This window comes from Caenorhabditis elegans, chromosome II, assembly GCF_000002985.6.
Source record: "Caenorhabditis elegans chromosome II".
NCBI lineage: Eukaryota > Metazoa > Nematoda > Chromadorea > Rhabditida > Rhabditidae > Caenorhabditis > Caenorhabditis elegans.
Genome location: NC_003280.10, coordinates 7910985 through 7938223, shown reverse-complemented (window position 1 = coordinate 7938223; position 27239 = coordinate 7910985). Strand labels below are relative to the sequence as shown.

The following is a 27239-nucleotide window of genomic DNA, read 5'->3' as shown; positions in this document are numbered from 1 at the left end:
GAATTACAATTTTTGATATTACACATGATATTTTGTTTACTTTTCAGTGAAAAAAATGATGCCGAGGTTATCAATTCAATTGATCTTTGCAACTTGGATACTTCCATTTGTTTTGGGTCAAAATCTTCTAGAAATCTACAAAGCTATGATGGCTGATCAAGCTTCTCGAGCAAAAACTCCACCAATCAATATTGAGTTTTTTGGTGAAAGTTTATGTCCAGATACTACCAGGTAATTCTTAGAAAATACTTTATTATGAACCTTTTTTAAAAATCAAATACTTTGCAGATACTTCCGAAATCATATCATGCCGGTTTGGACATCTTTGCAGGCGTCTTCCACAATTAATATCACTTATCATCCATTTGGATTAGCATCTTGCAGACGGAGTGCAGAAACAGGAATCAGGTATTTAAAAAAACTATCCAGATAAAATATTTTGCAGCGGTTTTGAAAGAATCTGATATTTTTGTTTTCGAGTTTCCGCTTTAGAAATCTTCGTCTGATTGAAATGATCAAAGATTTCAAGATGATACCAAGTTAACTTATTGGGGGTTTTTTGTAATTTATTGTTTCTTTGCAGAGATTCCATTAATCACTATAGTTATATCGTAGTTCCATTTCCATACATTTTTAAACTTATCTGAGAGCAGTTTAGGTTTTTTAAAGAATTGTGCAAACAGTGTTTTGTTTTCTACAGTTGCTTCCTCTAACTGATCTTTGTTTTCAGGTGCAATTGTCAACATGGACCTGCAGAATGTCAGTTGAATATGTTGCAAGCTTGTGTCATAAGCACACTTCAAGTACCACAGCTATATCTTCCAATTGGTAAGTCAATATTACAAAAGTTTCAGTTTGAAAGCTTGATGCCAACTTTTGGGAGAAGTCAAAATAAGTTTTGAAATTTGGAATTTTAATTTTGAAGCTACAAATTTATCTTTATTTTTTAGTTAACTGCATGCAGGGAAAAAATAAATTTTCTTCTGCTGTCGACGATTGTATTGTGAACTTCCGGCCAAGACCAGATTTGGATGAAAACTTGTAAGTTGATCACTTTACTTACTAGGAAATGCCCGGTTCTTATCCACTACGAAATTATTTGAAAATTATTATTTCTTACCCAATACCTGTTTTCGTGTAAGCTTTAGTTTGAAAACATCACTACAAAATTAGCTGAGAAGGTACAAGGAAAAGAATCAAGGAATGATCAGTTGCATTAAAACATTATTTAATAAAATATTTCAGCATGGCTCGATGTGCACAAAGTCAACTTGGAGCCAAATTAATGATGCAGCATGGTTATAGACAGAAAGAAGTTGCTTCGGAACTTGATTGGGTTAGTTTTCAAGTCAAATTCAAAAAATGAATATGAAATCTAGGTCCCATGGATTTTGATCAATGGAAGAAGATCCCAAGCAGCAGAAAATCAATTGAAAACCATAGTGTGCCAATTCTCCGAAACATCAAAGCAAGAATACTGCAAGACACAAGAGGAACTTATTTTCTAAATTAAAAATCGTTCTATTAATTCGTAGTGTTTTATTTTGTCCTTACCGTTCCACACAACCAAAACTTGCTTTTTCCCACACTCGGCTCGTATTACAGGTAAACTCAATAAAAATTGTCTCACACAAACTTTGCATTCGACATTGAAACTAGAATGAGCAAAAAAGTGTATATTTGCGTGGCGGGCGTAAGGTCAAACTACTCTAAGCTCAGCACAAATGAGCTGCTCCGCGCGGAAACTATTTCGGCGCCGAGCAAATAAATTCTTCCGCACACTGGAGTATGGTTGCATTAATAAGACTTTGTTATAACCTATTTTTTGTGTTATTCATTTATAGTTGAAACATTTTATTAGATTTAGGGTTTCCATGTAGGCACAAAAATGTTTCCTCTGAGCTCTGATAGTACGGCACATGCCCTACTATCAGAGGCAATATGGTAGTTTTTTAGACTTTATTTTTGATCTTTCAAGGCTTGTTACCATTACCAGATTTACCAGATTTTTATGTTTCATCACAGCTCGACTATTCTACAGATTTACGAGTAAATATAACGCTTGTTTTTTGTGAGCAATGAAAATTGTCCGTTTCCGCGGCTGTCTTGCACCTGTTACTTTTATTTTTCAATACCACCATAAACCGACGACGATCAATTTAGATGAGTACTTGTCTCTATTTCTGATCTCATTTAATATTTTAAAAATTGCATCAATTTGTTATCAATCGCTAAGATTTCATATATCTTCAACTTTACTGCTCAATCGTCGTTACTGCCGATTCTTCTTCTTCTTGGTTCCGCTCGTTCCATTTGTTCTGCGTCTCATCATCCTTCTCTATCACTTTTTGCGCGGTCCCATCTCAATGTTTTGCACATTTGCGTTCTGTCAGCTGTCTCTGTTCTGATGGCTCGGCTGAATATCGCTCTCGAATAGAAAGAGTTAATGTCACCGACCACTTTCTGCTTCTTCTTCTACTTCTCACCTTTTAATCAAGAGACATCTAACACTCAGAAACGGTTCAAAGCATCCATTTTGTTGATTGCAAGTGTTCTGCGTCCAGCCTGAGCTTGACACTTTTGTGCAAACATCCGTTGTTTTTTTCAAGTCTCAATTTTTAGATCAATAAGAAACAATTGAGCATAATTTATTCGTTTGTAACTTCATACATAAAATTAAGAGTATGAATCAGAAACTAGCTTGTTTTAAGGAAAGTGACTCAGCGCAAGAGCCGTTCAAATGACGAATTTTGTACAGAGCCATGACTGGTACACAGATTTCCAGTATTTTCAAAATCGAAGACTCCCAAGGCGTTATCATAGTTATTTTTCAGAGTAAAGATATGATTCGTATCAGCTGATATCAGATGAGACTTTTTGGATTGGATCTTGCTTTCACTAAAATTCTTTTGAATCTGCTTAAACTTAAAAATCGTGAAAGAATGGCTACTTTCAAAATATTCACCTTAGTAATTAATTGGAAATCCATGAATGCTTGATGTATAGGATTCCGGAGACAAAACCACATGCTCAACAAATTTTCAGTTTTTTGAAACGTCTTCTGAAGCTTTTCCCCTACTATTTTCTCCCTTCACAGTGCAGTCATGTTTTGTATGGAGAGACAGTCTCCCGCCCGTATCAACAATAATATTGTCTTAACATACCCGCGCACTCTCTCTTTTCATTTCTTGCTTCGTTCAGTTTCTCTTCGCTTGTCACCACCACCTTCTTATGTAATATATACATTCGCCGCTGCTGCGCGCCAGCGGTGGCTTTTTCTATTCTGATTACACATCTAGACACAAAAACTATCAATTCCTAATCTAATCATCATAATCATTATTATCCGATTGTCCAATAATTTTTTCCGTTTTCCGACTTATCGTTCCTTGGGCGCCACGTGATAATATACTGTTCGTAGAGAGAGAGAGGCTCAATGAGTTTTCTCACGGCCACTCTATGTTAGTGATGCAGTGATTGTTGATCAGATCAGTGTAGGAGGGTGTTTGAGCATCGACGCTTTTTTTTGTCTTTTTCCTAAGTGAACTTGAAGAACATTTCAGGCTTTTAAGATTAGGTATACTGTAGGTGTTCAATATTTTCAACCACATCATAGACTATTTCTGACTTGTGATCGAACAGTAATATGAGTAAAATGAAAGGAAAAAAGTTGGCAAACATTCAGAAAAAACGAATTCAAATAGATTTAAAATGGAGCAAAAGCACAATATGAAGTTTAATTTGTTAACAGAGAGAGTAGAGAATTCTGACGGTAGACAAGATCCCACAATTTTAAAATCGCTCAAATCAAAAATACAACAAAATAAAACGTTGTTATATTAATTTATTTTGTACAAAAACCTTGAACAGTTCCCAGAATTGCAAAATTCAAGTTTTTACCAAAACATTATTTTTATTGCAAAGAGGATTTAAATGTAACACTGCCTTTAAAAAACAAAGCTTTGATTCCTCATTTGCTCTACTTTCACTCCAGTCTTCAACAAATCCAAATTCATTAAACCATTTCGGTTTCTTCTCCTCATTTATGCATTTCATTTTCAATTTCCGCAATCTATCAAAACGGCCTCGATAGTCACAGTTTGACCTGTATCTTCCCTTTCTACTTACAAAAAATGAACACGATCTTCTCCTCCTCCTGGAATATCTCACTCATTCTGATATTATTCGAAAGTGCGCTACACTCACTTTTCATCTTCTAGTGGAAGTATCTATGTATCTCTAGTGACGACACTATTTGAAAAAGAGAATATGAAGACCGTTATGTTTTTTTTAAGAGAGGCAGCAAATACCTCGTTTTGATTGCGCGCAATGACTGAAGGGAACAAGCATTAACCCGAAATTATGACCTGGGTACCGGTACCTCCAACGGTCACTGACTTTACCCCCTTCCGACTTTGGATTTACCTCATCATCATTCAGATAATTTGATCAATTTCTGAGCAAGTCAATGTACTATTTCAAAAAATTTATTGTTTACTGATTTTCTCAAATATAATTGTACCTCACTTAGCGCACAATTTTAATACTGTCGATGTTAGTTATTTAAGATATTAAACGTTATTAAACGTGGAGTAGAGCCAGTGGATATTTTGTCTAGACTTATAGCAATAAGAAACGATAAAGTCATATTATAGTATTACAAAAAACTTTTAATTTTTGAAAATTTTCAGTCAGAGTTGCAAATTGCCATTTTTCAAAAATTTGGTATTTTTGAGAAAGTTAGCAAATTATTGCATGATTGAGACCCTATAATGTTTGACTACAAATATTTGAAGCAAAATCAAAATATAAACATCGTAGAAATCTCTTTCTTATTTATTTTCAATTTTCTCATACATAATTCGTCGAGTATTTTCAAAATCTAGCTTTGAAATTCTAAAATTGAAATCTGTGCTGTTCATTTTTAAACAACATTTAGATTCGGACACTCAAACTTTTCCCGAGACAATGAGATAGAATTCGATGCATTGTGCATTTCTTATTTCAAATAACATTGTAAATTGGGTTTTTCAGTGATTCCATCCATTCACCTTTGAACTTTACTACCAGTTTTGTACGTTCCCCATCCAATAATCCAACCAATTATTATATTTGAATTTTTTTTGGTTTTTAAAAGTTTTTCTCTTTTTTAACGGGTTTCTGTCTGTCAATACTCTTTCAATCATTTTATTTTTTTTTTGAGTCATAAACGTTTGTTTTACGAAAATAAATATGCCCATTTTTCCTCTTCCACCCAAAAAAGTAATCCTATTCAAAACTGAAAACTTTAGTAAGTTAACTATTCACATTGAAATGAAAATGCAAGTTTCTTCTCAAGAATTCTCTATTACTAAATCACGTCACAATCACAAATCTAGTGTAAAACATTTTCTTCACTCAATTCACTATTTCTGACTCACCATTTCCCGTTCTATTCCTTCTTTCTCTATTCAATTCCTTCTTTTTTCTGTTTTTTTCACACACAAATCTACATATCCATAACCAAATTGTGTATCTTCTTTTTTCCTGTTTCTTTTTAACTTTTTGCTTGTGAAACGGTTTTCCGTTCCAGTTGCACTATGACTCTTTATGCTAATTTCATGAGTTGTTTGTTCATGTTAACCGAAAAGTAATGTGACTTGTGAATACTTGTCATCAATTTTATCTTGCTAATACTGCTAATATATCAAATAACTGCTTGAAATTGAAGTAATCTGGAAAAGTTTCATAGAAAGCTCCGACTTATTACAATTCAGCAATTTTGCAAAAACCAATTTATCTGAAACCTTTTTTATTCCGAAAGTAAATGTTCTACTGAATTTTCAGAGAATAAGTTTAAAAGGACTTTACAAACGAAATGTATTTGTTCAACAGAATTCCAGAGAGTGCATTTTTTGATTTTTTTGGAAATAATAAAACTGTATGAAAGGCCTTTTTCAAGTCCGTTCATCTTTCTCTGAGTTCAATGGGAACCCTACAACGAATATAAAATATGCTTCGGTTGTTTTATTAACGTAATTTTATTCTATCTTGTTCTTCAATTACCAATAAATTCATCAAATCTATCATCATTTTCATCTGACCTCCATTTGTCCTTTTTGTTCGCATATCATACCATTTGTTCCTATCTTTATAATTCTTTTTTTGCTATCCAACTACCGAATATCTGCCACGTCATTGATGCTTTCATCACGTTGTTCTGATCGATTTATCACCTTGCTTCTTCCACTTTTCCCCGTTCATTTTATCGTTCCTCTCATCGTATTTTTTCTGTTCTGTTTCCACCATCAAAAAGTCATAAAACCATCGGTTTTTTTTGCATGCAAATACTCACCTATATCCGTCCCATCTTACTATTTGTTATCCCATCATCACCACTCTAATCTTTCTTTGTTGTTGTGTGTTCCATTTTCGTTTTATTCATATTTTGTCTGAAAATATGTGTTTGAAAATGTTTCCGTTTTGAAAACAAGACCCATCTTCAGAGTCTTCTGCATTTTTCTTCATTTTTTCTTCTGCTTCTTATGTTTCCTCTTCTAGTTCTAAACCTCATTAAACTGCGGCAAAGCGGGGGTCCCAGACCCGAAAAAAAACTAAGAAAAGAGTCCATTATTTTGATATATTTGTTTCCTCCAGTTTCTTCGATCATCCTTTCTCCATTGGCTCCACATGTATCTCCACTCTTTTTTCTAACTTTTCACAGGAAGTGTTCTTTGCATTTTGAAATTTATGATGACTTGCCTTTGCAAAATATTTCTTGCAAGAATTTGTGAGATTTTTTCATCTAAAAAATATTTGCAGTTGTTGGTATGTAGAAGGACATGTTATTTTAATAGTTTGGAACTCTGATACTTACTTAAAAATACTTTTAAAAATGAGTTTCGAATTTTAGAGCAGGGACGCTCGGAAATTTCCAAAATATTCTACTACCGGACACCTCTACATACTTTGGAGGTATTACAAAAAATGAATTAAACTTGAAAATTAAAGAGGCCTCGAATTTAGTCAAAAGATATGCTCATATTTAATGATCTCCTAATTTCGATGACTACATAGTTCCAACTGATGGTAATTTCTACAAGCTGTAAGGAGTATTAATCAACTTGACCTAATAATTTTAAATTTAATTAGTTACCCCATTCATTTAAATGTTGACCTGCCTTCTAAACCATATAAACCTATCATGCTGTCATCTCATCATCATCCCGTTTAGTACATACTAGCCGTGTGTTTCTAACTGTCTTTTGACATATCTTCCTTTTTTTCGGTAGCAGCTTCTCTTATCTGTTTCCATCTCTTCGTTGAATCTATTCCTCCAGCCACTCAATTCCTACCAAAACCCGCGACTTTTTCGACGCCTCATCTGATGACAAGGTTACTTCAACTTTAGAGACCTCCCAAATGTCCCACTCCATGTATCTTATGACTATTGTTTTACAATTTGGAATCACAATTTATAGGAAATTGAATGTCTCGTTTCCACACCTTTTCTTCTATGAATGGTCTCATCTTCTGTCGGCGATTGACTTCTCAGTACTCATTTTGACATGAGTGACCTTTTTCTTGTTCGAATCTATTGAAATGTATTGCATAAACTTTAGTTTTTGTTCCTTCTTTCTCTGTGGCATTCATCTGTTCTTACGAATTCTTGTAATAATCTTCTACATCAAAAATCTTTTTTTTTGTAATTGATAAATAATTGATCTTCTTTATCTTCTTGTATTCCCCTCTTCCCAATTTTTTCCCACCCATTTTTGCAAGTTTTCGTTCAATGTCTCATCATTCCACACGGTGACTCAAAATAGCATTTTCGAATTCTATTTTCGGTTATTTTTAATTTTATCCGAGTATATAAAATTAATGTGGAGCAGTTGAAAACAACAAGTGGGGGTAGGCTGAAATAAGTGTCGCAAAATATTTTCAAAAATGTTCGCAGTGATCAAAATAGTTTTCCGTTTCTTTTTTGTTTATTTGAAGCTATGTTTTGTGTATAGATTAACACTTTTTGTTTAAGTTACGCTGTAATAGTTTGTTTTTCTGGAAAAATAATGGGAACTGCAACAAGAAAATGCTCTTGTTCTAAATTATACTCTACAATATAATTTCTCTTTTCGAATTGTGACACAAAAACTGAAGAACAAAGACAATAAAGTTCGGAAATTGAAATTGAGTTCTCTTGAAATTTTTCTGAAAAAAAAGCACACATTTTTCCTTTTTTTCTGAATTTTCCGAAAAAAAGTTGTCCAGTTTCAAAAACAAAGCAAAAACAAAAACAAAGTTCCTTATTTTAAAAAGTTATTTTTTCCATTCTAGAGTGCTTTTTGAGCATTTCCGTTTCGTTCACCCAATCTGTGGAACCAACAAAAGAAAGCGTGGGGCAGAAAAAGGAAGAATCGCAGACGTCATCCTTCTCTCTTGTGCTCCAGAACATGATGATGATGATGCGGATAGGAAAAGGATAGTTTTTGAGAATTTTTTTGGGAAAAGTTTTCACACCATATTTTGAAAGATGTTTTTTCTCTATTTGAATTTATTTTCATTATTGAAACTGAAATTTCCGGGGTTTCCCATTTTGAAATTTTGAGAACAAGATATTCAGTTAAGAGAATAAATTCAATTATAAAATTGGATTTCTGTAGAAAATTTGTATCATCGTAGATAAAAAAAAAATGTAACGACAAAAATTGTATTCATTCATTTTTTATTTTCTACTGCTATTTTACATTCCGTTTCTGTTTTTTTTTTTTTGGAAAAATAACTTCATATATCCTATTTTCCTCTAAAAGATCCGTGTTCTCAAAATATCAAGAAAATTTCCTGATTCTTTCATTTTCAATAAACCGAACCCTTTGATCAAACCACAGTTCTTGCCAGTAGGCGTTTTCTCACGCATTTCAAGTATCTGCTCCTTTAAAAATTTTAAATTCAGAAATTCGAATCTTTTTGATGAATTCCTTTTTCAAACATTGTTGATTTTAAAATATTCTACTATCAAAATCGCGAAAAAGAGAAGGAATTCGTTGTTTTCACCAAAAAAAATGTATAACGGGAGTCTAATTGATTAGATCTGTCTTTTTTCTTTTTTCGTGACAAAAATGTGAATCCATGTATCTTGAAGCATTGCTTTTCAAGGTTTATGAACTTTCAAACCACCTCTGTTATCAATTTTTGAGATCAGTGAAACGTGAAAAAGAGGAATAGTTCCAGTAGAAAGGAAGGCATTTTTATTGGACTTTTTTTGAAAACTAGCTCAGTAGGAATAGAAAATAGATATATATTTTCCTGGAATGTGCTCTTGTTTTTCTCTAGTTCTCATTCCTAAAAGTATTCTGGAAGTGTCTGAAAAATTATGTCATATCTCTATCGCGCACAACTTTTTCACAATTAAAAACGGAAATATTTTCTTTGAAGCTCTTTTTATGATTATTGTTTTTTGTTGTCTTCCTTTCCTTCGTTGATCATGGAATACTCTTGTAATTGAAACCGCTTCAATGAGCTCTTTCTTTAATTTATTCTCAAATATTTTCAGACAAACTCTCAGAAAGTTGACTGAAATCAAGTCGACGCAATGTCGTCGACGAGCAGTATATGCTCTTCAAATGATGCCGATTTCATTGTTGACACCAGAATTCCGGCATCAATACGTAGAGATATTGATCGATTTTCAGTTTTTATAAATCGACTTCGGTCAACTTTGGATCTCAATTCTTCGGTTGTTGGTATGTCTGAAAATTAAATTTTTTTAAAAATTATTTATAGAGTGTAGCGGAAATTCAGGAAAACGCGCAAGGTTAAGAAAATACAACTAGATTTTTAAATGTAATGTTTCGGTGAATGGTTTAAAATTTGAAACTATTTTTCAGCAAAGCCTTGAAAATCGAAAAGCCTATTTAATAATGTACTAACAGTTATTTTGGAGCACTAAATGTTTTATCTGATCCTTGAAGTTTCCTACGATCGAACTGTAACTTCCAGAGCTTACATGTTTTTTTTTTAAATTAACGTTATGTAATACTCAACTTCCTCATCTGAAATTACAAATTTTGCAGACGGTGAATCAATGTGTGTAAATGTGCATGCATCATTGGAAATGGTGTCAGAATCCATGCGGGACTTGTTTAAATACTCTCAATTCAAAACAAATCCCATCATTTTGCTGTCTCTTCAACTTGTGCAAGCCGTCAAAGGTATGTGTAAGTGAGAGCATATTCTCTCATCTTCTTCTCTTCTGTTGCTCTTCTGCACACATTTCTCATTTAATTTTACTCTCTCTTTTCGTGGAAAAAGACAAAAAAAAGTTGTTTTATGTGCATCATCACAGGAATACTAAACGTATTTCATTAGGCCAATGTTCATTTTATTTCCGGCATCATTTGATAGTTCCTCTGATATTCCAATATATTTCAGTTTCAGAATTACTATTATTAGGTTTAATTCTAGATACATGTTATGTAATTGTTTATTAGGAGTTTGAGCTTTTACATAATTTTGTAAAAATTGTAACGATTTGACTTTATTGGCGTAGAATTTTATCAGTCATAAAACCTACAACGATTTCAAAAAAATTAATCTCAAAGTTTCATTCAATCAGTATAATCAATTTGTAATGCTGTTCCGTACACTGACACCAGTCTTCTCTGAACCTGTCAAGAGAAGTCTGAAAAATTGTTCATTCCAGACTTGAAATTTGATACGTGCTCTGTGGATACGACTCCGGTTCTGAACATTATCGATCAGCTGGAATCAGCTGTTTTAAACATCATTCTGTGAGTTCCCGTCACCTTCATTCCCACACACCCACATTTCTCACCTCGTTCTTTTTTCTTTCGATCTTCCTCTCTCAATGATTTGTTTCGGTTTGATTTTTGAGAGTTAGACGTTTTTCCCTCTACCGGTAGGAGGAATGCGTGTTTAGGTGAAATATGGATTTTGAACGAGGAAGGAATTGGATAAGGTAATTCAAAAACTCTCGAAAATTCTCTAAAACATTGTATTAATTAGAAAATTTAAATAGCTTGTTTTTTTAATTGGCAGTAGCCTTGAGAAATTGTTTTTAACCTGGTAGTTCGGAATTATATTTTTTCTTGCATCAAAAGATTGTTTAAAAAAATCAATTCAAGTTTTATATTTTTCGGAAAAATTGATTGAGCTTATCCTTTCTGTAAACTGAAACAATTCAAAAGTTAAACAAGCCATTTATTCATTCGATTTATTTTTGCATGGGAATATTGATCATTCACATCGTTTCAATTGAATGATGCTGTTTCAAATGTTCAAAATATTTTCTCTGCAAACGCTGCTCCGACGAGACGCTACTAGATTAACGGTCTACGCTCATATACCAAATCACGCATCCAGTAAAAAAGTGTGTCTAGTCGCGCCTTTTCTGTACCTTTTTGAAATATTTAATTGTTTAAAACTTTCTCACACAGATGGAAATGCCAATAAATATTGGCATTTCACTTTTCTGGTTATAACTAAAATGTTAGATTATTCAAGATTTAACAAAAAACGTTGTTTCCAACGAATTTAGATTCTTTCTAAGTAGAAAACTACGCAGGGTTTTTTAAAAATCTGAAAAGAGCGTTTAGTGTTATTGAAATTAAATTCAAAATTATTCATTATTCATTTTCAGAAACCGTCATATTGTTTCATCGGTTCATCATACGCCGAGTAGAAGTTCAACGTTAGGTCGCTGGAAACAAAATGTAAGCTGCATTCTGATCTACAAAAAAATCTTAAAATTGATATTCCAAAAATTTCGAGAAACGTTGTTTTTTGGTAGCGGTTGCTCTCCTGTTTCGTTTACATACACATACGTATTTTGTTTTTGTATGTGTCAATCCATGGTTTTCTATTTTCCCTTTTCTTCAACTTTTCGTTCTTCAATTCACTCCCAACCTTTATTCATAGTTCTTCTTTTTCAGTTCATTTACTAAATTATTTGTTTAATGCGGTCTCCCAGAAATAGGTCCTATGGGAGAGTAAGTTGAAACATATTTGATTAATAAGATTTTGAATAGTATAAAACAAAATTTCCTGCTGAAAAAGTGAAACATTTGAACATCTATTTATGTATGAGGAAAATGAGTTTCAGATTTTCTAAATCGTATTTGAAGTTCTTTAAATCCCAAGTCAGCGATGTCAAAATAGCAAACCAAAACCATGAGTCAGATGACAATATTCTCCTCAAATTTTCCAAAAATTATGCAAATTTTTTTATCTTATGTTCCTTGTGATCTGTTCAAATTTATTTCGAAAATTGTAAAACACAATTATTATAATATTTTTCTATTAGAATGAAACGTTTTATAAAAGCAAAATACGAAAATAATCCGGTAATGTTAACTAATAAACTTTCAAATTTAACATTTTTGATAGCAAGATTTCTGAAAAATGTTCCTAGTGAAAACTGTTCACAGTTGTTTTAAATTGTGGTAAAAGTTACTTTTTTGAATTTAAGTTTTGCTGCCTTGAATACAGTAACCTATTTATTCAATGACAGTTTAAACTAAAACATTTAAAAAAAAAGAATGTTTACTATTTTCTATAAAACTGCAATATTCTGATTCATTTTTAGAATTCCACTGATTCATATCTACGGCAGAGTGGTCCTCTTAACTCAGTATCTCAAACATTGCAACGGAGACATTCCACTCATCAAACCAATCCGGATCCCAATGATCGTGAGCTTTCGGGTTACTTCAAAAATTTTCAATTTTTTATTTTGTTTTTTTCTCTGAAATATAACATTATGATGGCACATCTATGAATAAGAGTATTCTATTATTCGTGGTTAAAAACAACAAAAAAAAGTGTCCTTTTCTGAAGTTCATAACAACAATTCAGAGTCGACTGAAAAAGTGATGGAGATTGATAAGCTGCTGATCTCAAGAACAGATGGTGTAGACGTGGCTTTTGAAAGAACAAAAGCTTGGAGTACATACAGTAAAGATGTTATATCCTACGTAAGAGCAAGAATACAATTAGAACAGGATCATGCAAGAAAGGTTCATACACTGGTTGACACTTCGAGGCGAGATATCAATAAAGTTTGTTGAAATATTTATGTTTATTTAACATTTTTTTATTTTTCAGCCATTCATGCCGTTGAGAGAAATATTCGAAAATTCATTTGACACGGAAGTTGAAATGGTAACACATACAAAAGAAACAACGGAACATTTGAAAGATCGGGTTGTAGAAGCATTGGATGCTCGAAGAAAAGAACATGATACGGTTAGAAATGCTTTGAAAGTTGAATGGACAAAAGCTACAAAATCATTGGTAATATGAAACTGTTTATAAAATTTCAAAGTTTCAATTTTCAGCACGATTGTGAAGAGTCATATGAAAAATCGAAAATCACTTTACGGATGCGAGAAGAAGCTTTGAAAAAAGCGAGAGAAAGTTGCCTCCGAACAGAAAGTTCACCTCCAGAACGAGAAGCATCAAGAAGAAGAAGAGATTTAGAAAAGAAAAGTCGAGCTGTAGAAGAAGCCATGATTAAGGTGAGAGTTTTCCACATTCGGAAAATCAAGAAAAATCACAAAACACTATGTATATGTATACATATTTCCATGTTCCATAATTTGATAATATTTGAGTGAAAAACCCTTCTTCAGATCCTGGAATCCTGACTTTTGAAGCAGTACAATATTTCTCAAACAATAAAATTGTCTTTCCTTTTCTGCCATTAAAAAAAATCTACTGGTATATGTCATCATTAAATTTCAAAAATATACTATTCAAATTTTCTTACTGTAATAATTATATTTATTCATAGGTTCCTACATATATATTATTGTTCCAAAATCATTTAAAAACGTGTGTTTTCTATTTTTGACCTGTAGTTTACCCATTTTTCTCTTGTCGGCCACAATGATCAACACCAACCCGAAATTTCAGCTGTTTCTCTAGAAACATGACCTAAATGTTCATCCATATGATTTCAGAAGGAAGAAGCTGAGCGACAGGTGGTCTCAATAACAGCTGAATTGAGAAAGAAACGAAGAGATATAGACAAAACCAAGGTAGGTCAGATCTGTAGTATTAAGACTGTAAATCTACAGTGCTCCACATAATGATACGGCCACCCCCAAATTTTGGTATAACTCAAAACTGGGTTGAGATAGCACAACATAGTTTCTTGTGAAAATGTTCGCTGTACTGGCTAACTTTCAGATAAGTATTGGAAATATACCTGAACCGTTCGTAAAAAAAGATAAACCATTTTTTCATGAAAAACCATATAAAAAAATCCACAAAATGATACGGCCACCCTTGGTTTTTGTTTTCTTTTTTCGTTTTTTTTGCAATTTTTTTTGCTAAACGTTAGGTTTCATGTTCGTTTGTGTTTTTACAGCTATGGGCCGTGGAATAACTTTAACTGACAACGAAAAAGGACAAATTGTGCAAAATTATCTCAAGGCTTCTCGGATCGTCAGATTTTTCGTGATTTGAAACGTTTGAGGGATATGATCACTCGATATGCTTCAAATCCTGCCGCTTATTGCACCAAAAAGTCTTCTGGTCGCCCACCACTCCTTTCTGGTAGAGACAAGCGAAAAATCGTTCGTCGAGCATTAAATTGAACAGTGACTTGCTCGAAAAGTAGGAGCGAGATGAACCTGCCAGTGTCTGTTGAGACCGTACGACGTGTCCTTCGAAGTCCCAGTTTATCAAAAGACGAAAATTAATAAAGGCTAATTTCATTACCGAAAAACACTGCCAAAATCGTATTCAGTTTGCTAAAATCAGCCAGAGAACTAACGGAGACAAGTGAGGATTATGGTATAATCATTCAAGCCCAGTTTTTGGTTTCAGATCATCTTTTCTTTTCTCAAATCGTGCCAGTAATCACGGTAGCCATCAGGACCATCACAGTTAAACTTTTTCTCGCCACTGAAGATGAACTGAAACCAAAAACTGGGCTTGAATGATTATACCATAATCCTCACTTGTCTCCGTTAGTTCTCTGGCTGATTTTAGCAAACTGAATACGATTTTGGCAGTGTTTTTCGGTAATGAAATTAGCCTTTATTAATTTTCGTCTTTTGATAAACTGGGACTTCGAAGGACACGTCGTACGGTCTCAACAGACACTGGCAGGTTCATCTCGCTCCTACTTTTCGAGCAAGTCACTGTTCAATTTAATGCTCGACGAACGATTTTTCGCTTGTCTCTACCAGAAAGGAGTGGTGGGCGACCAGAAGACTTTTTGGTGCAATAAGCGGCAGGATTTGAAGCATATCGAGTGATCATATCCCTCAAACGTTTCAAATCACGAAAAATCTGACGATCCGAGAAGCCTTGAGATAATTTTGCACAATTTGTCCTTTTTCGTTGTCAGTTAAAGTTATTCCACGGCCCATAGCTGTAAAAACACAAACGAACATGAAACCTAACGTTTAGCAAAAAAAATTGCAAAAAAAACGAAAAAAGAAAACAAAAACCAAGGGTGGCCGTATCATTTTGTGGATTTTTTTATATGGTTTTTTATGAAAAAATGGTTTATCTTTTTTTACGAACGGTTCAGGTATATTTCCAATACTTATCTGAAAGTTAGCCAGTACAGCGAACATTTTCACAAGAAACTATGTTTTGCTATCTCAACCCAGTTTTGAGTTATACCAAAATTTGGGGGTGGCCGTATCATTATGTGGAGCACTGTAGTAACTTATTTTCACTTTCCCATCATCTGACTTTCCCTTCATAAAATAGCTTGGCCCATCTGCGAATGGCGTTGAGTTTTCTCTTTTTATCTCTACGTCTTCTCATTTTCCACACTATTCCGATTCCACCCATGAAACTCAATAGGGAGCAAAAAAGTGCTGAAATAATTGATAAGGCGGTCGTCGCGAGGCGGCAATGCCAACTGCGTGGGAAAAGAGACCGCTTCATGAATTCTATATTGACGTGGCACGAAAGAAAGAGCAAAACGGAGAGTTTAGCCTCTGCTAGGCTCTCTTGAGTTCAATTTCCCGTAATTTCCGTTTTGAAACCTTTTCTCGCTTTCAAATCAATTTCCTCTCATCTCTTTTTTTTGTTGAGGTCCATGTTATATTCCTCATTCCATTTTCATTTTCACCCCTCTAAAAATTTCAATGGACATTTAACTAACTTCCATTTATGAAAAATTTAAAAGCCTTGGATAAACGAATAACTCGCAATATGCGCATAATGCTAAACCAACTCATGGCGACTGACAGCCGGGATGCGACCGTCCACAATGTGCACACTGCAGCCGATTGCAAATCGATATGTGCTCATTGTGCTCGAACTCGCTGATGTCGTGTGCATCGTGCGTCCATAACCCCCCATTCTGTGAGATCTCTGATCTCAAATTAACTGTGTGTCAAGAAACACTTCAAGTAGGTAAGAAGTGAGCCCAGGCTGAAAAACATTTGTTCGCCTTCAATGCGATGTCCTGCCTTGTTCCCGAATACTTGATATTTGGTTGTCCATGTGCTACGTGACAACTCTAAATATGCCACGTCATAAAATGATGTAGGTCTCCTCGTGAAATGCGATATCCATAGTGTGAGAAGAATGAGGCATTCAGAAAAAGAAGACCACGGGCGTGAGAACTGAAATGGTTCTCCCAACCATTCACACAGCTAACTCAATTCTCACATTTGCCAAAACTACAGTATAACTGAAAATTCTGGGAAATTCAAGAATATATTGTTGTTCTACATTTTGCCAACTCTTATTCAATATTTGTTCTTCTCATTCACATATCTTCTTCTTCTTCTCTCAAACAATCATCGCCTTCTCTCTTTCTCTTTATCATCATCATCATCGTCCGTGCTCCCGACGTCGTCCACGAGTAATCAAGTTTTGGTGTGCAGTAGAAAAAGTGAGAATAGTGTATGAGACGAAGATGTGCAGCAATTTCCCGTTTTTTTTTGGAAAAAAGAAGCAGAAGCACACGCAACTGCAAAGTAGAAGGAGAAAGATGATGATGATGACGAGAATGAAAAGTCATCAAGCCATCTGATGATTACTAGCTACTTGTCATCCTACTTTTTGTCATCTCAATCATCAATTATTTCTTAATTTTTCCTCTATATTGACACCAAAACATAACATTTTTGCTTTCAAATGTTTCTGATGGTCAATTTGACCAGCAGGTGATAACTTGACATATTCCTGAATCTTTAAATACAATTCAGGTGACACAGTGGTTGATATGTCTAGAGTAAGATCTTTGAAAATCATTTTGGTTTTTACAGTGCTTTAATCACTTGTTAAAAAGTTTTACTTGTTCATTTATAAAGCACAAAAATCCGTAGACATTCGAGAAAAAGTTCCTGTCCTACCGAGTTAACAATCCTAATTTGTGATGCTGTACGTCGTCGTCTCTCACTCATTTTTCTTCTCATCTTTTCCCCGTTTTCACTAATTATTGATTTGTATTTTTCTGTGCCACTCTTGCTATATTTTATTTGTTTTCACCTTTTTGGGTTTACTTACTTTTTGAGGAACTCTATCGGTTTTCGTATAATATTTACCCGGAAGGATGTGAAGCTTTCTCGATCAGATATCATTTTAGAAAACCCACAACTGTTACAGTGTTCAATAGTCTACATTCATTATTTGAATTTTTTAGTTTCATAAAATGTGTTTTGCAATACTTAAATTATCAAAACACGGTAGAAAAAGAATGCATTTGGGAAGAACTCAATCCATCACACACTAAAAAAATATTCTAAACATTATTCTATTACCAAAAATAATTTCATTTGATGTATCTCTCTTGCTACATACAATTCATCTAAATCGCTTGAGAATCCAAAAACTCTGGAAAAAGAAATAGAAAATTGGATTCTGGATTGCGAGAAGACACGTGAAGTTGTGACTAAAGTATCACGAGGCAGTTTTTTTTGTTGAAAAAGCCAGTTTTCGTCATGCATTCATGAATTTGTGGTAAATAATATTTTAAATTAGGAAAGTCATAGTTAAAGAAACGAGATTAAAGACTATCTGAAAAAAAAATTCCGAAAGTTTCGAATCTGATTAATTCTGTTATAGGAGGTTACTTTCAGTAGATTAAAAAAGAGGTCTTACAATTAGGTGTACCTAAACAAGAACAAAAAAAACGATTTAATAAATTTATGTATTTGTTAAGAATCAGTCACAAAGGCCAAATCGTTTCATGTTTTTTTAAAGTAAAGCAGAAAATATTTCCTGCGGAACTTGTTCATAAATATTGGATTCAAATTTCAAACCTTTCAATCTCATGTTTCTTGTAGCAAAAAAGCATGTTTCTCCGTGCAGTGCTAACTTGCTTTCACTCCTCGTTTTTTCCTTTCGCCAAAATTGGTGTCACCTCGGTGGATGCAGTCCATAAATCGTCCTTTTTCGGGCTTTCTCCCTCCATGCTCCCAACTTTTTCTCCCGTCCGCTTCCGTTTTTCTTTCTCTTCGTATCTCATTTTCTACCCCTTTTTCGATCTTTCTGTCCTTCCAAATGAACCTTTTTGGACCGGTATGTATGTGTGTGGGACAGAAAAAGGAAGACCTTTCCTCTTTTTTTTCTATCTTTTTTCATGTGTGCTCATTCTCAACTTTTCTCCTACTTCTCCTCTCAATTCATCAGTTTTTTTCTTATTCATATCTCGTCCTTCTACTTTTTTACTTCTGCTTTTTTTCCTTTTTTGCTTCACAGATGTCTACATATTCTTCATCTTCTCTCGGGAGGACCTCTTTCCTTTCTAATGTCGATATTCATTCGTTCTTGCTGTTCCATTCACCTTTTTATTTTCAGAGTGAGGCACACACTATTTCCCTTTTTTGCCCCCCCCCCCCCCCCCCGTTTTCTCGTTATTCCCTTTTTCCGTGAGTTCCTATTTTTCCAGTTTATTGGCATTGCTGAAAATAAGGAACCTAGAGAAACTATGTCAAAAAATGACAAGTTATTGTAGTTTGAGATTTGATGACTTAAAATTGAGTCACTTTATTTGAGTCAACCCATGCTGTTTTTCTTAAATTTTAGTCATTTCTGAAACTACAATCGTGAAATTTGTAATCAGGTGTTCGGCCTTCTGTCGTCATTTTGATTCACATTTTGTATCTTTTACAACATAATTTTCACGTTTATAAAGGTTTAATTTTTCAAGAAAATGTCACCTAAGATAGAGACTACCCACTTTATCATTCAAACCATAATTCGAACCCTTTCTTTGATTTAAATTTCATTAATGAATTTTCATCGTTTTAAATTTTAACAGTCACTTGTAAGTTCTTCAAACTTGGTCCTTTTGCACTAAAATTAGTGTTTTTTCAAAGTTTCTAACTACTCAATAATTTTTGATTCAGCTGAAAATTTGCTCGGGAATTTTCGTATCTGGTATTTTCCATACTAAACCTCACCCAAAGTTCTTTGCCCTTTTTCGCTAACAATATTTTTACAGATATCAAAAATTTGTAGTGTTCATTATTTCTTTCAAATACTTCGAGGGTATTCTCACAACAGTCAAGATCTAGTAGACATAACCAAATTTATTATTATTATTTTTGAGAGCATCAAAGTCTAATCAACACCGAAAAATCTCTATTTAGTTTTCAATTCTTTTTCATACTTTTCATTGTTGTTACGCAAAACGACGACATCACACGACAACAAAACGTGTAGCTTCTTCTTTTTCTACTACTACTTCTACTCTTCTGTGCTTTTTCCACATCTTGTGCTTTTTCTACTTGTGCTCCTCAAAACGCTTCATCCACACTTTTATTTATAGAATCATCTCCACATTCTTCTTTTCAGTCACCGCGCGAATTCCTTTTTTTCTACTTTTGTTTCTTCCTTTTCTTTTTTCAAATGCTCATCTCTAAAATCTCCACATTTCTTCTGTTCGAGACCCGTTGGCTCATTCAGTTTTTTTTTTTTCGAAAGTGTCCAATTTCATGGCAACTTCCCGTTTTGGATTCAGAATACTTGTTTATAGAGTGTGGAAAATCTGGATGAATTTGATATTCAATTCTCAATGAATTGATATTCGATACTTCCAGTCATCTCCTCCGCAGGTTATAGTTATTTGAAGAACATTATAATTCAAATTCAGAAATGTATTTTCATGTCTGCTAGTTATTTCTGAATTCTACAGTAAACTCACTATATACTAATTCGGATTAACATCAAACTCACTTGACTTTTTGACATTTACCCAATATTTTTACATATCAAAAACAAAATCTTCAACTTTTTTGAGCAGACTCATCTGTCATTATTCGGGTTTCCAATGGTTACCTTTTGTGTTTTGAAAAATATTTCCAAAATTATGGGAAATTTCACTGGGAAATATAAACAAATTTTGAACTATTTCAAAACAAATTTCAGAGACATTTTAAAAAATTAATGGAGATAAAAATTCTTAAATTCTGTTCACATTCAATTATTTTTTTATTTTTATCAGTAAGTTTCTTCAACATTTTTGGAGTTTAGTTTTTCCAATAATATGTCCTGTTTTTAACATGAACTTTCGGACGAAATTTTGAAAAAAAATTATTACCTGGTAAAAACTAAACGGATATTGAATTTAGCTGACGTAATCGTTTTGTCTCTTTTTTTGCACAATAATTCTCAGAATGGATCCAATTTGTTTTCTTTAGAGTACATTGTTTTGGATAGCTATACATTTTTTTATTCGTGAGTTGTGTACCTTTATGACTTCCTTGTAACATTCCTATGAGAACTCTACTTGTAGTTTTGTGCATAGTTGTTATACAACCAGGTTTCTTTTTTATAATAAAAAATAAAACTTTATTCCAGTTGTTTTTATGTGTCTCACTATTCGACACCCTTTCTCTTTCCATCGTCCTCTCTTGTGGGTTCTTATTTTTCTTGTCTACCCCGCAAAAACCAAAGTGTTCTCATTCGTGTGGCCCAATAAAAACCTCATAAATCCGACGGTATCCACGGCATTTTTTCTTTACTGAAAACTCACGTGCTTTTCAGACTTTTATTCTACTTCCTTTATCATTTCTTCAAGTTAAAGGCCTTATATTTTCCCCCTTTTTTTGGAACCAAACAAAAAACTAGCGATAACACACCTACTCGATAATATGTTTTCCCATTGGGAATTTCTTTTTTGGACACACACAATAATGTCAACTTTGTGTTGCAGGAAAGCGTAGTCGAACGACTTCGTGAGCTCATATTCCAGTGTGAGCAGACTACAAAAGCGTGCACAGTTCATTATTTTACGGTGAGTCAATTTGTTATAAGTGGTTGTGAAACTATTTGAATTCAGATTTTTAAGATTATTAATAGGTTAGAGAGGTTTTCAATAATGTTTACTAAACATTTGTATTAAAACAGTATAGTTTAAGCGAAATCACTTTAAAATTTTCAAAAAAACCCAAGTGTTTGGTAAATTTGGCATTTTTGCAAAACTCAAAATTCTCTTTAAAAAATTGCGACTGTACGATGCTCCACTTTCAAAAGTTTATCATCCAAAAAATCAGAAAAAACTCATTTTGCTGAACGAAATTACATTATTTTGAACTTTTCCCTCTAATTAAGATGAATCATCTCTTGCAAAAATTGGTAGGTCACAAGTGATCGTAGGATAAAGAAGTGAGGGGGCGACGAATTTAATTAAATACCCTTCTGACCCATCTATTTTTCTGAATGCGCTCATTGATGTCCTTAATAGAAAAGTATCCGCGCACGCACATACTAATACCAATACCAACATTTTCTTCTGTTTACCTAGCATTATTCTTACTTTAGCTGTGGAAATATGACTGGCCGAATCATGATAGAAATGGTGAGAAATTCAATTATTTCACAGTTTAATCATTTGTCTAACCCATGATTATTTCATGAATAGTTTATTTTAGTTCCCAATTAAAACAAAATCACATTACAGTCTCTGGCGGCGCTTTGGGCGCGATTGCCAGGTGCATTTCACGAATTGTCGAATGCAACAAGGGACTATCAACCGGGCACCGAGTACATGGCATTCCTACAAACCCTGCCCACTCGAGCTGCCAGTAGTAGCAGTCTTGTCAGGTGAGTATCGTTACTTTATTTATCGAATACAATAACATTTTTTCTCCATTCTGCCTTCTGGGTTTTCTCGTCAGAAAATTCATATGGCTTGAATCAGAAGTTTTCTGAAAAAGATAAATGTTCACTGCTGTAGCAACTTTTTCAGACTTGTAAAACATTATCAATTGATAAATTCTCTAAGAACAAGAAGTTTTTACTCTTGAGCTATTTTCAATATTTATTTGAACGGCAAAATCTTTTGGTTCTACGTTTTAATTCGCGCAATCTATGATCATCTCCTTATGTAAACATAATTTCAGATCGGATCGCTCAATTGACGAGGGTGTAGCATCATGTGATGGTTCATCATCTCTAACATCTCTTCGAAGAAACGCAATAAATCCCGATGACGAAGGAGCTCTTCCAGACACCAAACGTCATAAAAAGACGAGTTATGCCGGTCGAACATTTGATAATCATGAGATTTCAACGGCAGCACAATCTCATCACATTCAACGAACTGTGCAACCGTCGAAATGTTCTGCTTGTGACACATTGTCCATCCTGTACACAGTTCAGTGTATAGATTGTGGTGGACAATGGCATAAAGCTTGCTTTCCAAGGGTTTGTTAAGAACTTTGAAATTTCAGTTGAGAGTTGAAATATTTTCAGATTCAACAAGTTTGCGGTCAAGCAGCAAAATTAGTGGATCGTCGAACATCAATATTTGGAGTTCCATTGAAAGGACTTTTAGAGCATCAAAATAGACATATCCCGTTAATTATTGAAAAAAGTATTGATCAGTTACAGAGGAGAGGTTTACGAGCTAAAGTGAGTTCCAAGTTATATTTGTGCACAACGAAATATGGCAAATTTAGGGAATATATCGAACATGCGGTGTAAAATCAAAAATAGAAGAAATCTGCAACGCATTTGAAAGAAGTTCATCAGACGATGAAGTTTGTTTAGACAATGAAAATCCAATGAATCTTGCTTCCGTCGTCAAATTGTATCTACGAAAACTACCAGAACCACTTCTAACTTTTGAACTTTATGATGATTTTGTGAGATTAGGAACAGAATGTTGTTCTGCACAAGCATCTGGATCAAATTGTGAAGAAGAAAGAGTAGAACAATTGAGACAATTGGCTCGAAAACTACCGGTGCACAATTACGAGACACTCAAATTTATAATGCTCCATTTGAACAGGGTTTCCTGGTAACTATTACTGTTGACAACTGAAAATATAATGAGAATATATTCCAGGTTCCACGAAGTGAATCTTATGAGTACTTCAAATTTATCCACAGTAATTGCTCCATCCTTAATTTGGATGTCTCCAAAACGAATAGATCATACTTCTGCAATTATGCATACTCAGTATACAAACAAAGCAATTGAAGTGATGATTCGAAACTCATATCACATTTTTGGAATGGATCGACAGGCCGATTGGCAAAGTTTCTTTTCGAGATATAGTGTTGAAGAGCCACCAAAAGAAGAAGAAGAAGAAGATTGTGGGAATGAATCAGATATTGAAGATGACATTGAAGATTTGGATGAGCAAGATAGATCTGATGAAGATGATGATGAAGAGATATTCTTGCCTCCAACTCCAGATATTCTGAAAACAACGAGGAAACCTGTGGAGCAGACAACATCTCTTCCTAACCCAAAATGTAAGTTTTATCCATTAAACTTGTTAAATAAAAGTTACTTGGTTATACTCATGATCTTTTGGATTCTCAAAAGGTGTCCATTACAAATGTCCCTTAATCATATGATACTCTATAAATATGCATAAACTCCGTGAGCACAAACTTTTTTTGCAGTACCCGTTGAAAGAATATCAAGTGGTAGACGATCAAATAACAATGAGCCACCAACAATAGTTCAAAGAAGGACCAATGATATTTCAAGACGAAGTGATATGGGTGATAAGAGGAAGAGTTATACAACATCAATTGTCATTGCACCTAGAGGTTAGTGAAGATCCTACCCTTTGAGTTCTACAGGTTTTGACAATTAGTTGAGTAGTAAGGACCAATTTTATAAGAAAGTCTACTGTGTGACAATAAACTTTCGAATATTAATCGAAATTATTCTGATTTCAATTTCTACTTTTACTATTTAAACTTTTCAGATGGATCACCAGATCACGTTGATCAAATTCAAATAATCGAACGGGATGTATATGACAAAGGAGCTTCATTGGAGCAAGATAAGGTACGCTGAATGAATCTAATATCTGGGTTTTGACGTTTTTTCGTTGAGTTATTGGCACATTTTCAAATACTAACCATCTATACCTGTGTGCAAAACTAGAAATAATCGGTTTGATATTTTTGTGGTGGGAAACATCCCCACCTAAGAAAACAAAGAACCTTCGTTCGAATCCACACATTTTTTGAGACATCCGCAAGGAAGAATCGAGGAAACTCTCCTTTACTCCAGGAAATGTTTGCTGAGGGATCGGTGGGAAGGACAAGTAAGAATGGAGCAATGAGAAATTGAATGAAAAGCACCAATTTTCTACCCTTTGCTCACTGATATTTTTATATTTTAAAAAGGCTATGGGAATGTGAAAAGAACGCTTTTGGTTTTTCTTTTGGGATTTACTGGGATGCACATTTGTTTTGTTTTTAGTGACTTTTTTCACAACATTTGAAATATTTCAGATTGCAAATTATCTCATGACTTTTCTGTACTTTCAGAATTTTAAATTTTAAAGTCTTTTTTGAAACAAAATGAGCATCCATTTTCATGTAAATTTATTTGTCTGTTCCCCCTGTCCTCATCCATCTCGATTTAATTCAATCCCTCAAAACAAGTTCTCAAAATACTAACTAATTAAAAGCATGAGTTTTCATTTTCCATTTTAGTTGGTCTATTTGCAATTGACCACAGTTTGTTCAGGTTGAATCGACACGTCTTTGAAGAGCTTCCATTCCCCCTCTCATCTCCGCATGTCTTCTTCTACTTCTTCTACAAAGTCGAGCATGATACAATTAATTCAATTATCACTCACATAGATCTCCAACAACTGCAGGTTTGCTTATCCATTTTTTATTTCGCTTACCATTTGTTTTCTTTATTTAATGAAGTTCTAGCTTTATTTTTGCTATGATGCCAGTTTAGTTTACCCAAATTCTCGGTTCAAAAATATACCCCCCTAACTTTTGATTTTCTTTTTTATTTTCAAAGGAGCTTCGATAAATAGCAATATTTCGAATAAGAAACGTTAACAATTGAGTTTTCAGTGCTTCTCTTTGGCGAACGAATGTGTACAGTCTACGGTGGTTCAAACAAACAATCATCGGATTCCAAATCGAAATCACCGATTTCTGCAACGCCAAGCAACCGCAGAAGAGGATTTCGACGTGGACGTAGAGCCAACACCGATTCGGAAACAACACGGAATGAATACGGTTCCGCCGATGACGATTGTCTCATCAATGACACTTCCACCCCAGAATAGTATGATTGTGTTTGCCGACGAGTTTGAACTTTTTAGAGATCAACCTGTTTCCTATGTGTAAATATTTTCTTAAATGGTACTGTAAGTTCAAAAATTTATCAATTTACCAATCAGACCAAAAGCCAGGTCAACTTAGTTTTTACAAATTGAAAAAAAACCACGAACTTCCAGTTTCATTCAGTTCTTCTAAGCCATTCTTCTTCCACTCTCTCAGAATTCAAATGTATTACTTCTTTTTATTCGATCTGAAACATATCCAAAAATTTTCGAAATCCAAAAAACTTCCAGAACCAATTGTTTTTCTCTCAGTTTTGTCTCATTCTCCTACAGCTTTAACACGTTTCCCATTGAATTTTCCAATTTCCAACCGAGCTTTTCTCTAGGCACCAAATCCTGAAAGTTCTATAACCTTGCCATTGTCTCTGGAAAATCAAAAACTTTCTTCATTTCCATTCTTGCGTTTGAACTGCGGGATTCTCAATCATTTTTCTGTTTTTTTTTCTCTTTTTACTTCTTGTTCTTTTGTTTCCTTGGACATAATTTTATTGTGTTTTCCTTTCAAGTTCCACAAATTTTCTATTTGACATTCAAATTCCAATGTTTTGTCAACCTCATTCGGACAAATATACGACAATAAATATGCGTTTATTTGATTATTTGTTTTGAAATTAAATTATTAAAGAGCATACGTTATGAATGAAATGAATAGTACAATTTTCAGAACAATTCAAATAAATTATACTTTTGTTACAGTAACATCTCCTGTAAATTGAGCCTTGTAATTCATTGTCATCTTTTGAAGGAATGTGTTTTCAGCAATATTCCAATAGAAACGAGTTGCTCCAATATTGTTGACAGTGACTCGAAGAGTTATATGATATGGTGTATAGGTCAGAATAGCTCCTGAAAAATATCAAACAATTTCAAATGAATTTGTAGCATTTCAACTGACCAGTTGTGACTCCTGGAGCTGTTGATACAAGTGCTCCACCTTCAACCTTTCCGTATAAACTTCCAGTTGGAGTTGTCGTCTGTGGATTCTCAATTTGAATTGGCTGGAAATCATTGGCAATTGTCACTCCTTGTGTTTGCATATTTGCAGCAATCAGTGCTTCCAGCATCTAAAAATTAAAATTTAGTTTTTTTATGAGATCAGGAAATTACTTACGGCAGCAGTTAGCTCAGCATCAGCGCGGTTTTTGGCAGTGGTTGTGTCATTTGATTGACCAACAAAGTACCAGATAGCTTGACTTGTCACAGATGGAGTCGATGGGAAGTATGTCCAACCAACTGGAGGACTAATTTGCATTTGGAATACAGGATTTTGAATGTACTCAGAATCAGTTGAAGATCCACATGCTGAAGTAATGTCCACGTGGAAGAGCACGAGGGCAGCAGCAAACAAGCAGAACAGCTTCAACATTTCAGCAAGAGAATGATGAATTACATAAGATGGATACTATTTTTATACTAAAGAGAAGGTCTATTTGATTATGTTGTAACCGTACAATCCAGGAGTGTTCTGTTAGTTTTTATTCAGAAAAGTTTCTATTCCATGAGTTATGTGTTTGAAATTTATATAATAGTTGTAAAACTATACACGATTGTTTGATTTTCGAAATGTACGTCTACAATTCTGAAAAATAGTTCAATGTGTTGCCGAAAAGCATTTATTTGCTAAACCAAATCTTATATTTTCTCGGACAATAATGAAAATATGTTTTGAGGACTCCAGCTGAGCAAGAACTCTACATATTTTTT

At 33.9% G+C, this 27239-nt stretch overlaps 3 protein-coding genes and 2 non-coding genes across 13 annotated transcripts; 2 read left to right on the top strand and 3 right to left on the bottom strand.

The window, feature by feature from the left end:
• Positions 1 to 41: 41 nt before the first annotated feature.
• Positions 42 to 1632, top strand: ZK669.2 (Gamma-interferon-inducible lysosomal thiol reductase). The gene is made up of 6 exons (NM_001377826.3): positions 42 to 231; positions 289 to 408; positions 731 to 828; positions 951 to 1041; positions 1246 to 1336; positions 1380 to 1632. Exons 1-6 carry the CDS (start codon positions 56 to 58, stop codon positions 1506 to 1508), a joined length of 705 nt encoding a protein of 234 aa, NP_001364576.1. The 5' UTR covers positions 42 to 55; the 3' UTR covers positions 1509 to 1632.
• A 5694-nt stretch (positions 1633 to 7326) lies between these two features.
• On the bottom strand, positions 7327 to 7399 carry ZK669.9. The gene has a single exon (NR_051403.1). It is a non-coding gene; the product is annotated as an Unclassified non-coding RNA ZK669.9 (non-coding RNA).
• Positions 7400 to 9523: 2124 nt separating this feature from the next.
• spv-1 lies at positions 9524 to 26194 on the top strand (the record flags this gene model as incomplete). 9 transcript variants are annotated; one of them, NM_063265.8, is made up of 19 exons in its annotated part: positions 9524 to 9719; positions 10050 to 10187; positions 10679 to 10766; positions 11636 to 11708; positions 12581 to 12686; positions 12850 to 13052; positions 13099 to 13287; positions 13332 to 13511; positions 13956 to 14033; positions 21131 to 21211; positions 21878 to 22020; positions 22320 to 22623; positions 22672 to 22830; positions 22878 to 23218; positions 23267 to 23679; positions 23833 to 23982; positions 24144 to 24226; positions 24917 to 25049; positions 25261 to 26134. In NM_063265.8, 18 exons carry the CDS (start codon positions 9569 to 9571, stop codon positions 24935 to 24937), a joined length of 2901 nt encoding a protein of 966 aa, NP_495666.4. The 9 variants fall into 9 exon arrangements, with proteins under 9 accessions (NP_495666.4, NP_001431038.1, NP_001431040.1 ...); NM_001444157.1 differs by lacking the exon at positions 24917 to 25049 and adding an exon at positions 24413 to 24488 and having other exon boundaries at positions 9569 to 9719; positions 25261 to 26131; NM_001444155.1 differs by lacking the exon at positions 24917 to 25049 and having other exon boundaries at positions 25261 to 26194.
• On the bottom strand, positions 9802 to 9879 carry ZK669.8. Its single transcript, NR_051402.1, has one exon. It is a non-coding gene; the product is annotated as an Unclassified non-coding RNA ZK669.8 (non-coding RNA).
• Positions 26105 to 26909, bottom strand: ZK675.4 (uncharacterized protein). The gene is made up of 3 exons (NM_063264.4): positions 26647 to 26909; positions 26431 to 26599; positions 26105 to 26381 (listed from the first exon to the last, which is right to left on the bottom strand). The coding sequence occupies exons 1-3, from the start codon at positions 26899 to 26901 to the stop codon at positions 26215 to 26217; spliced, it is 591 nt and encodes a 196-aa protein (NP_495665.1). The 5' UTR covers positions 26902 to 26909; the 3' UTR covers positions 26105 to 26214.
• Between the last annotated feature and the right edge of the window lie 330 nt (positions 26910 to 27239).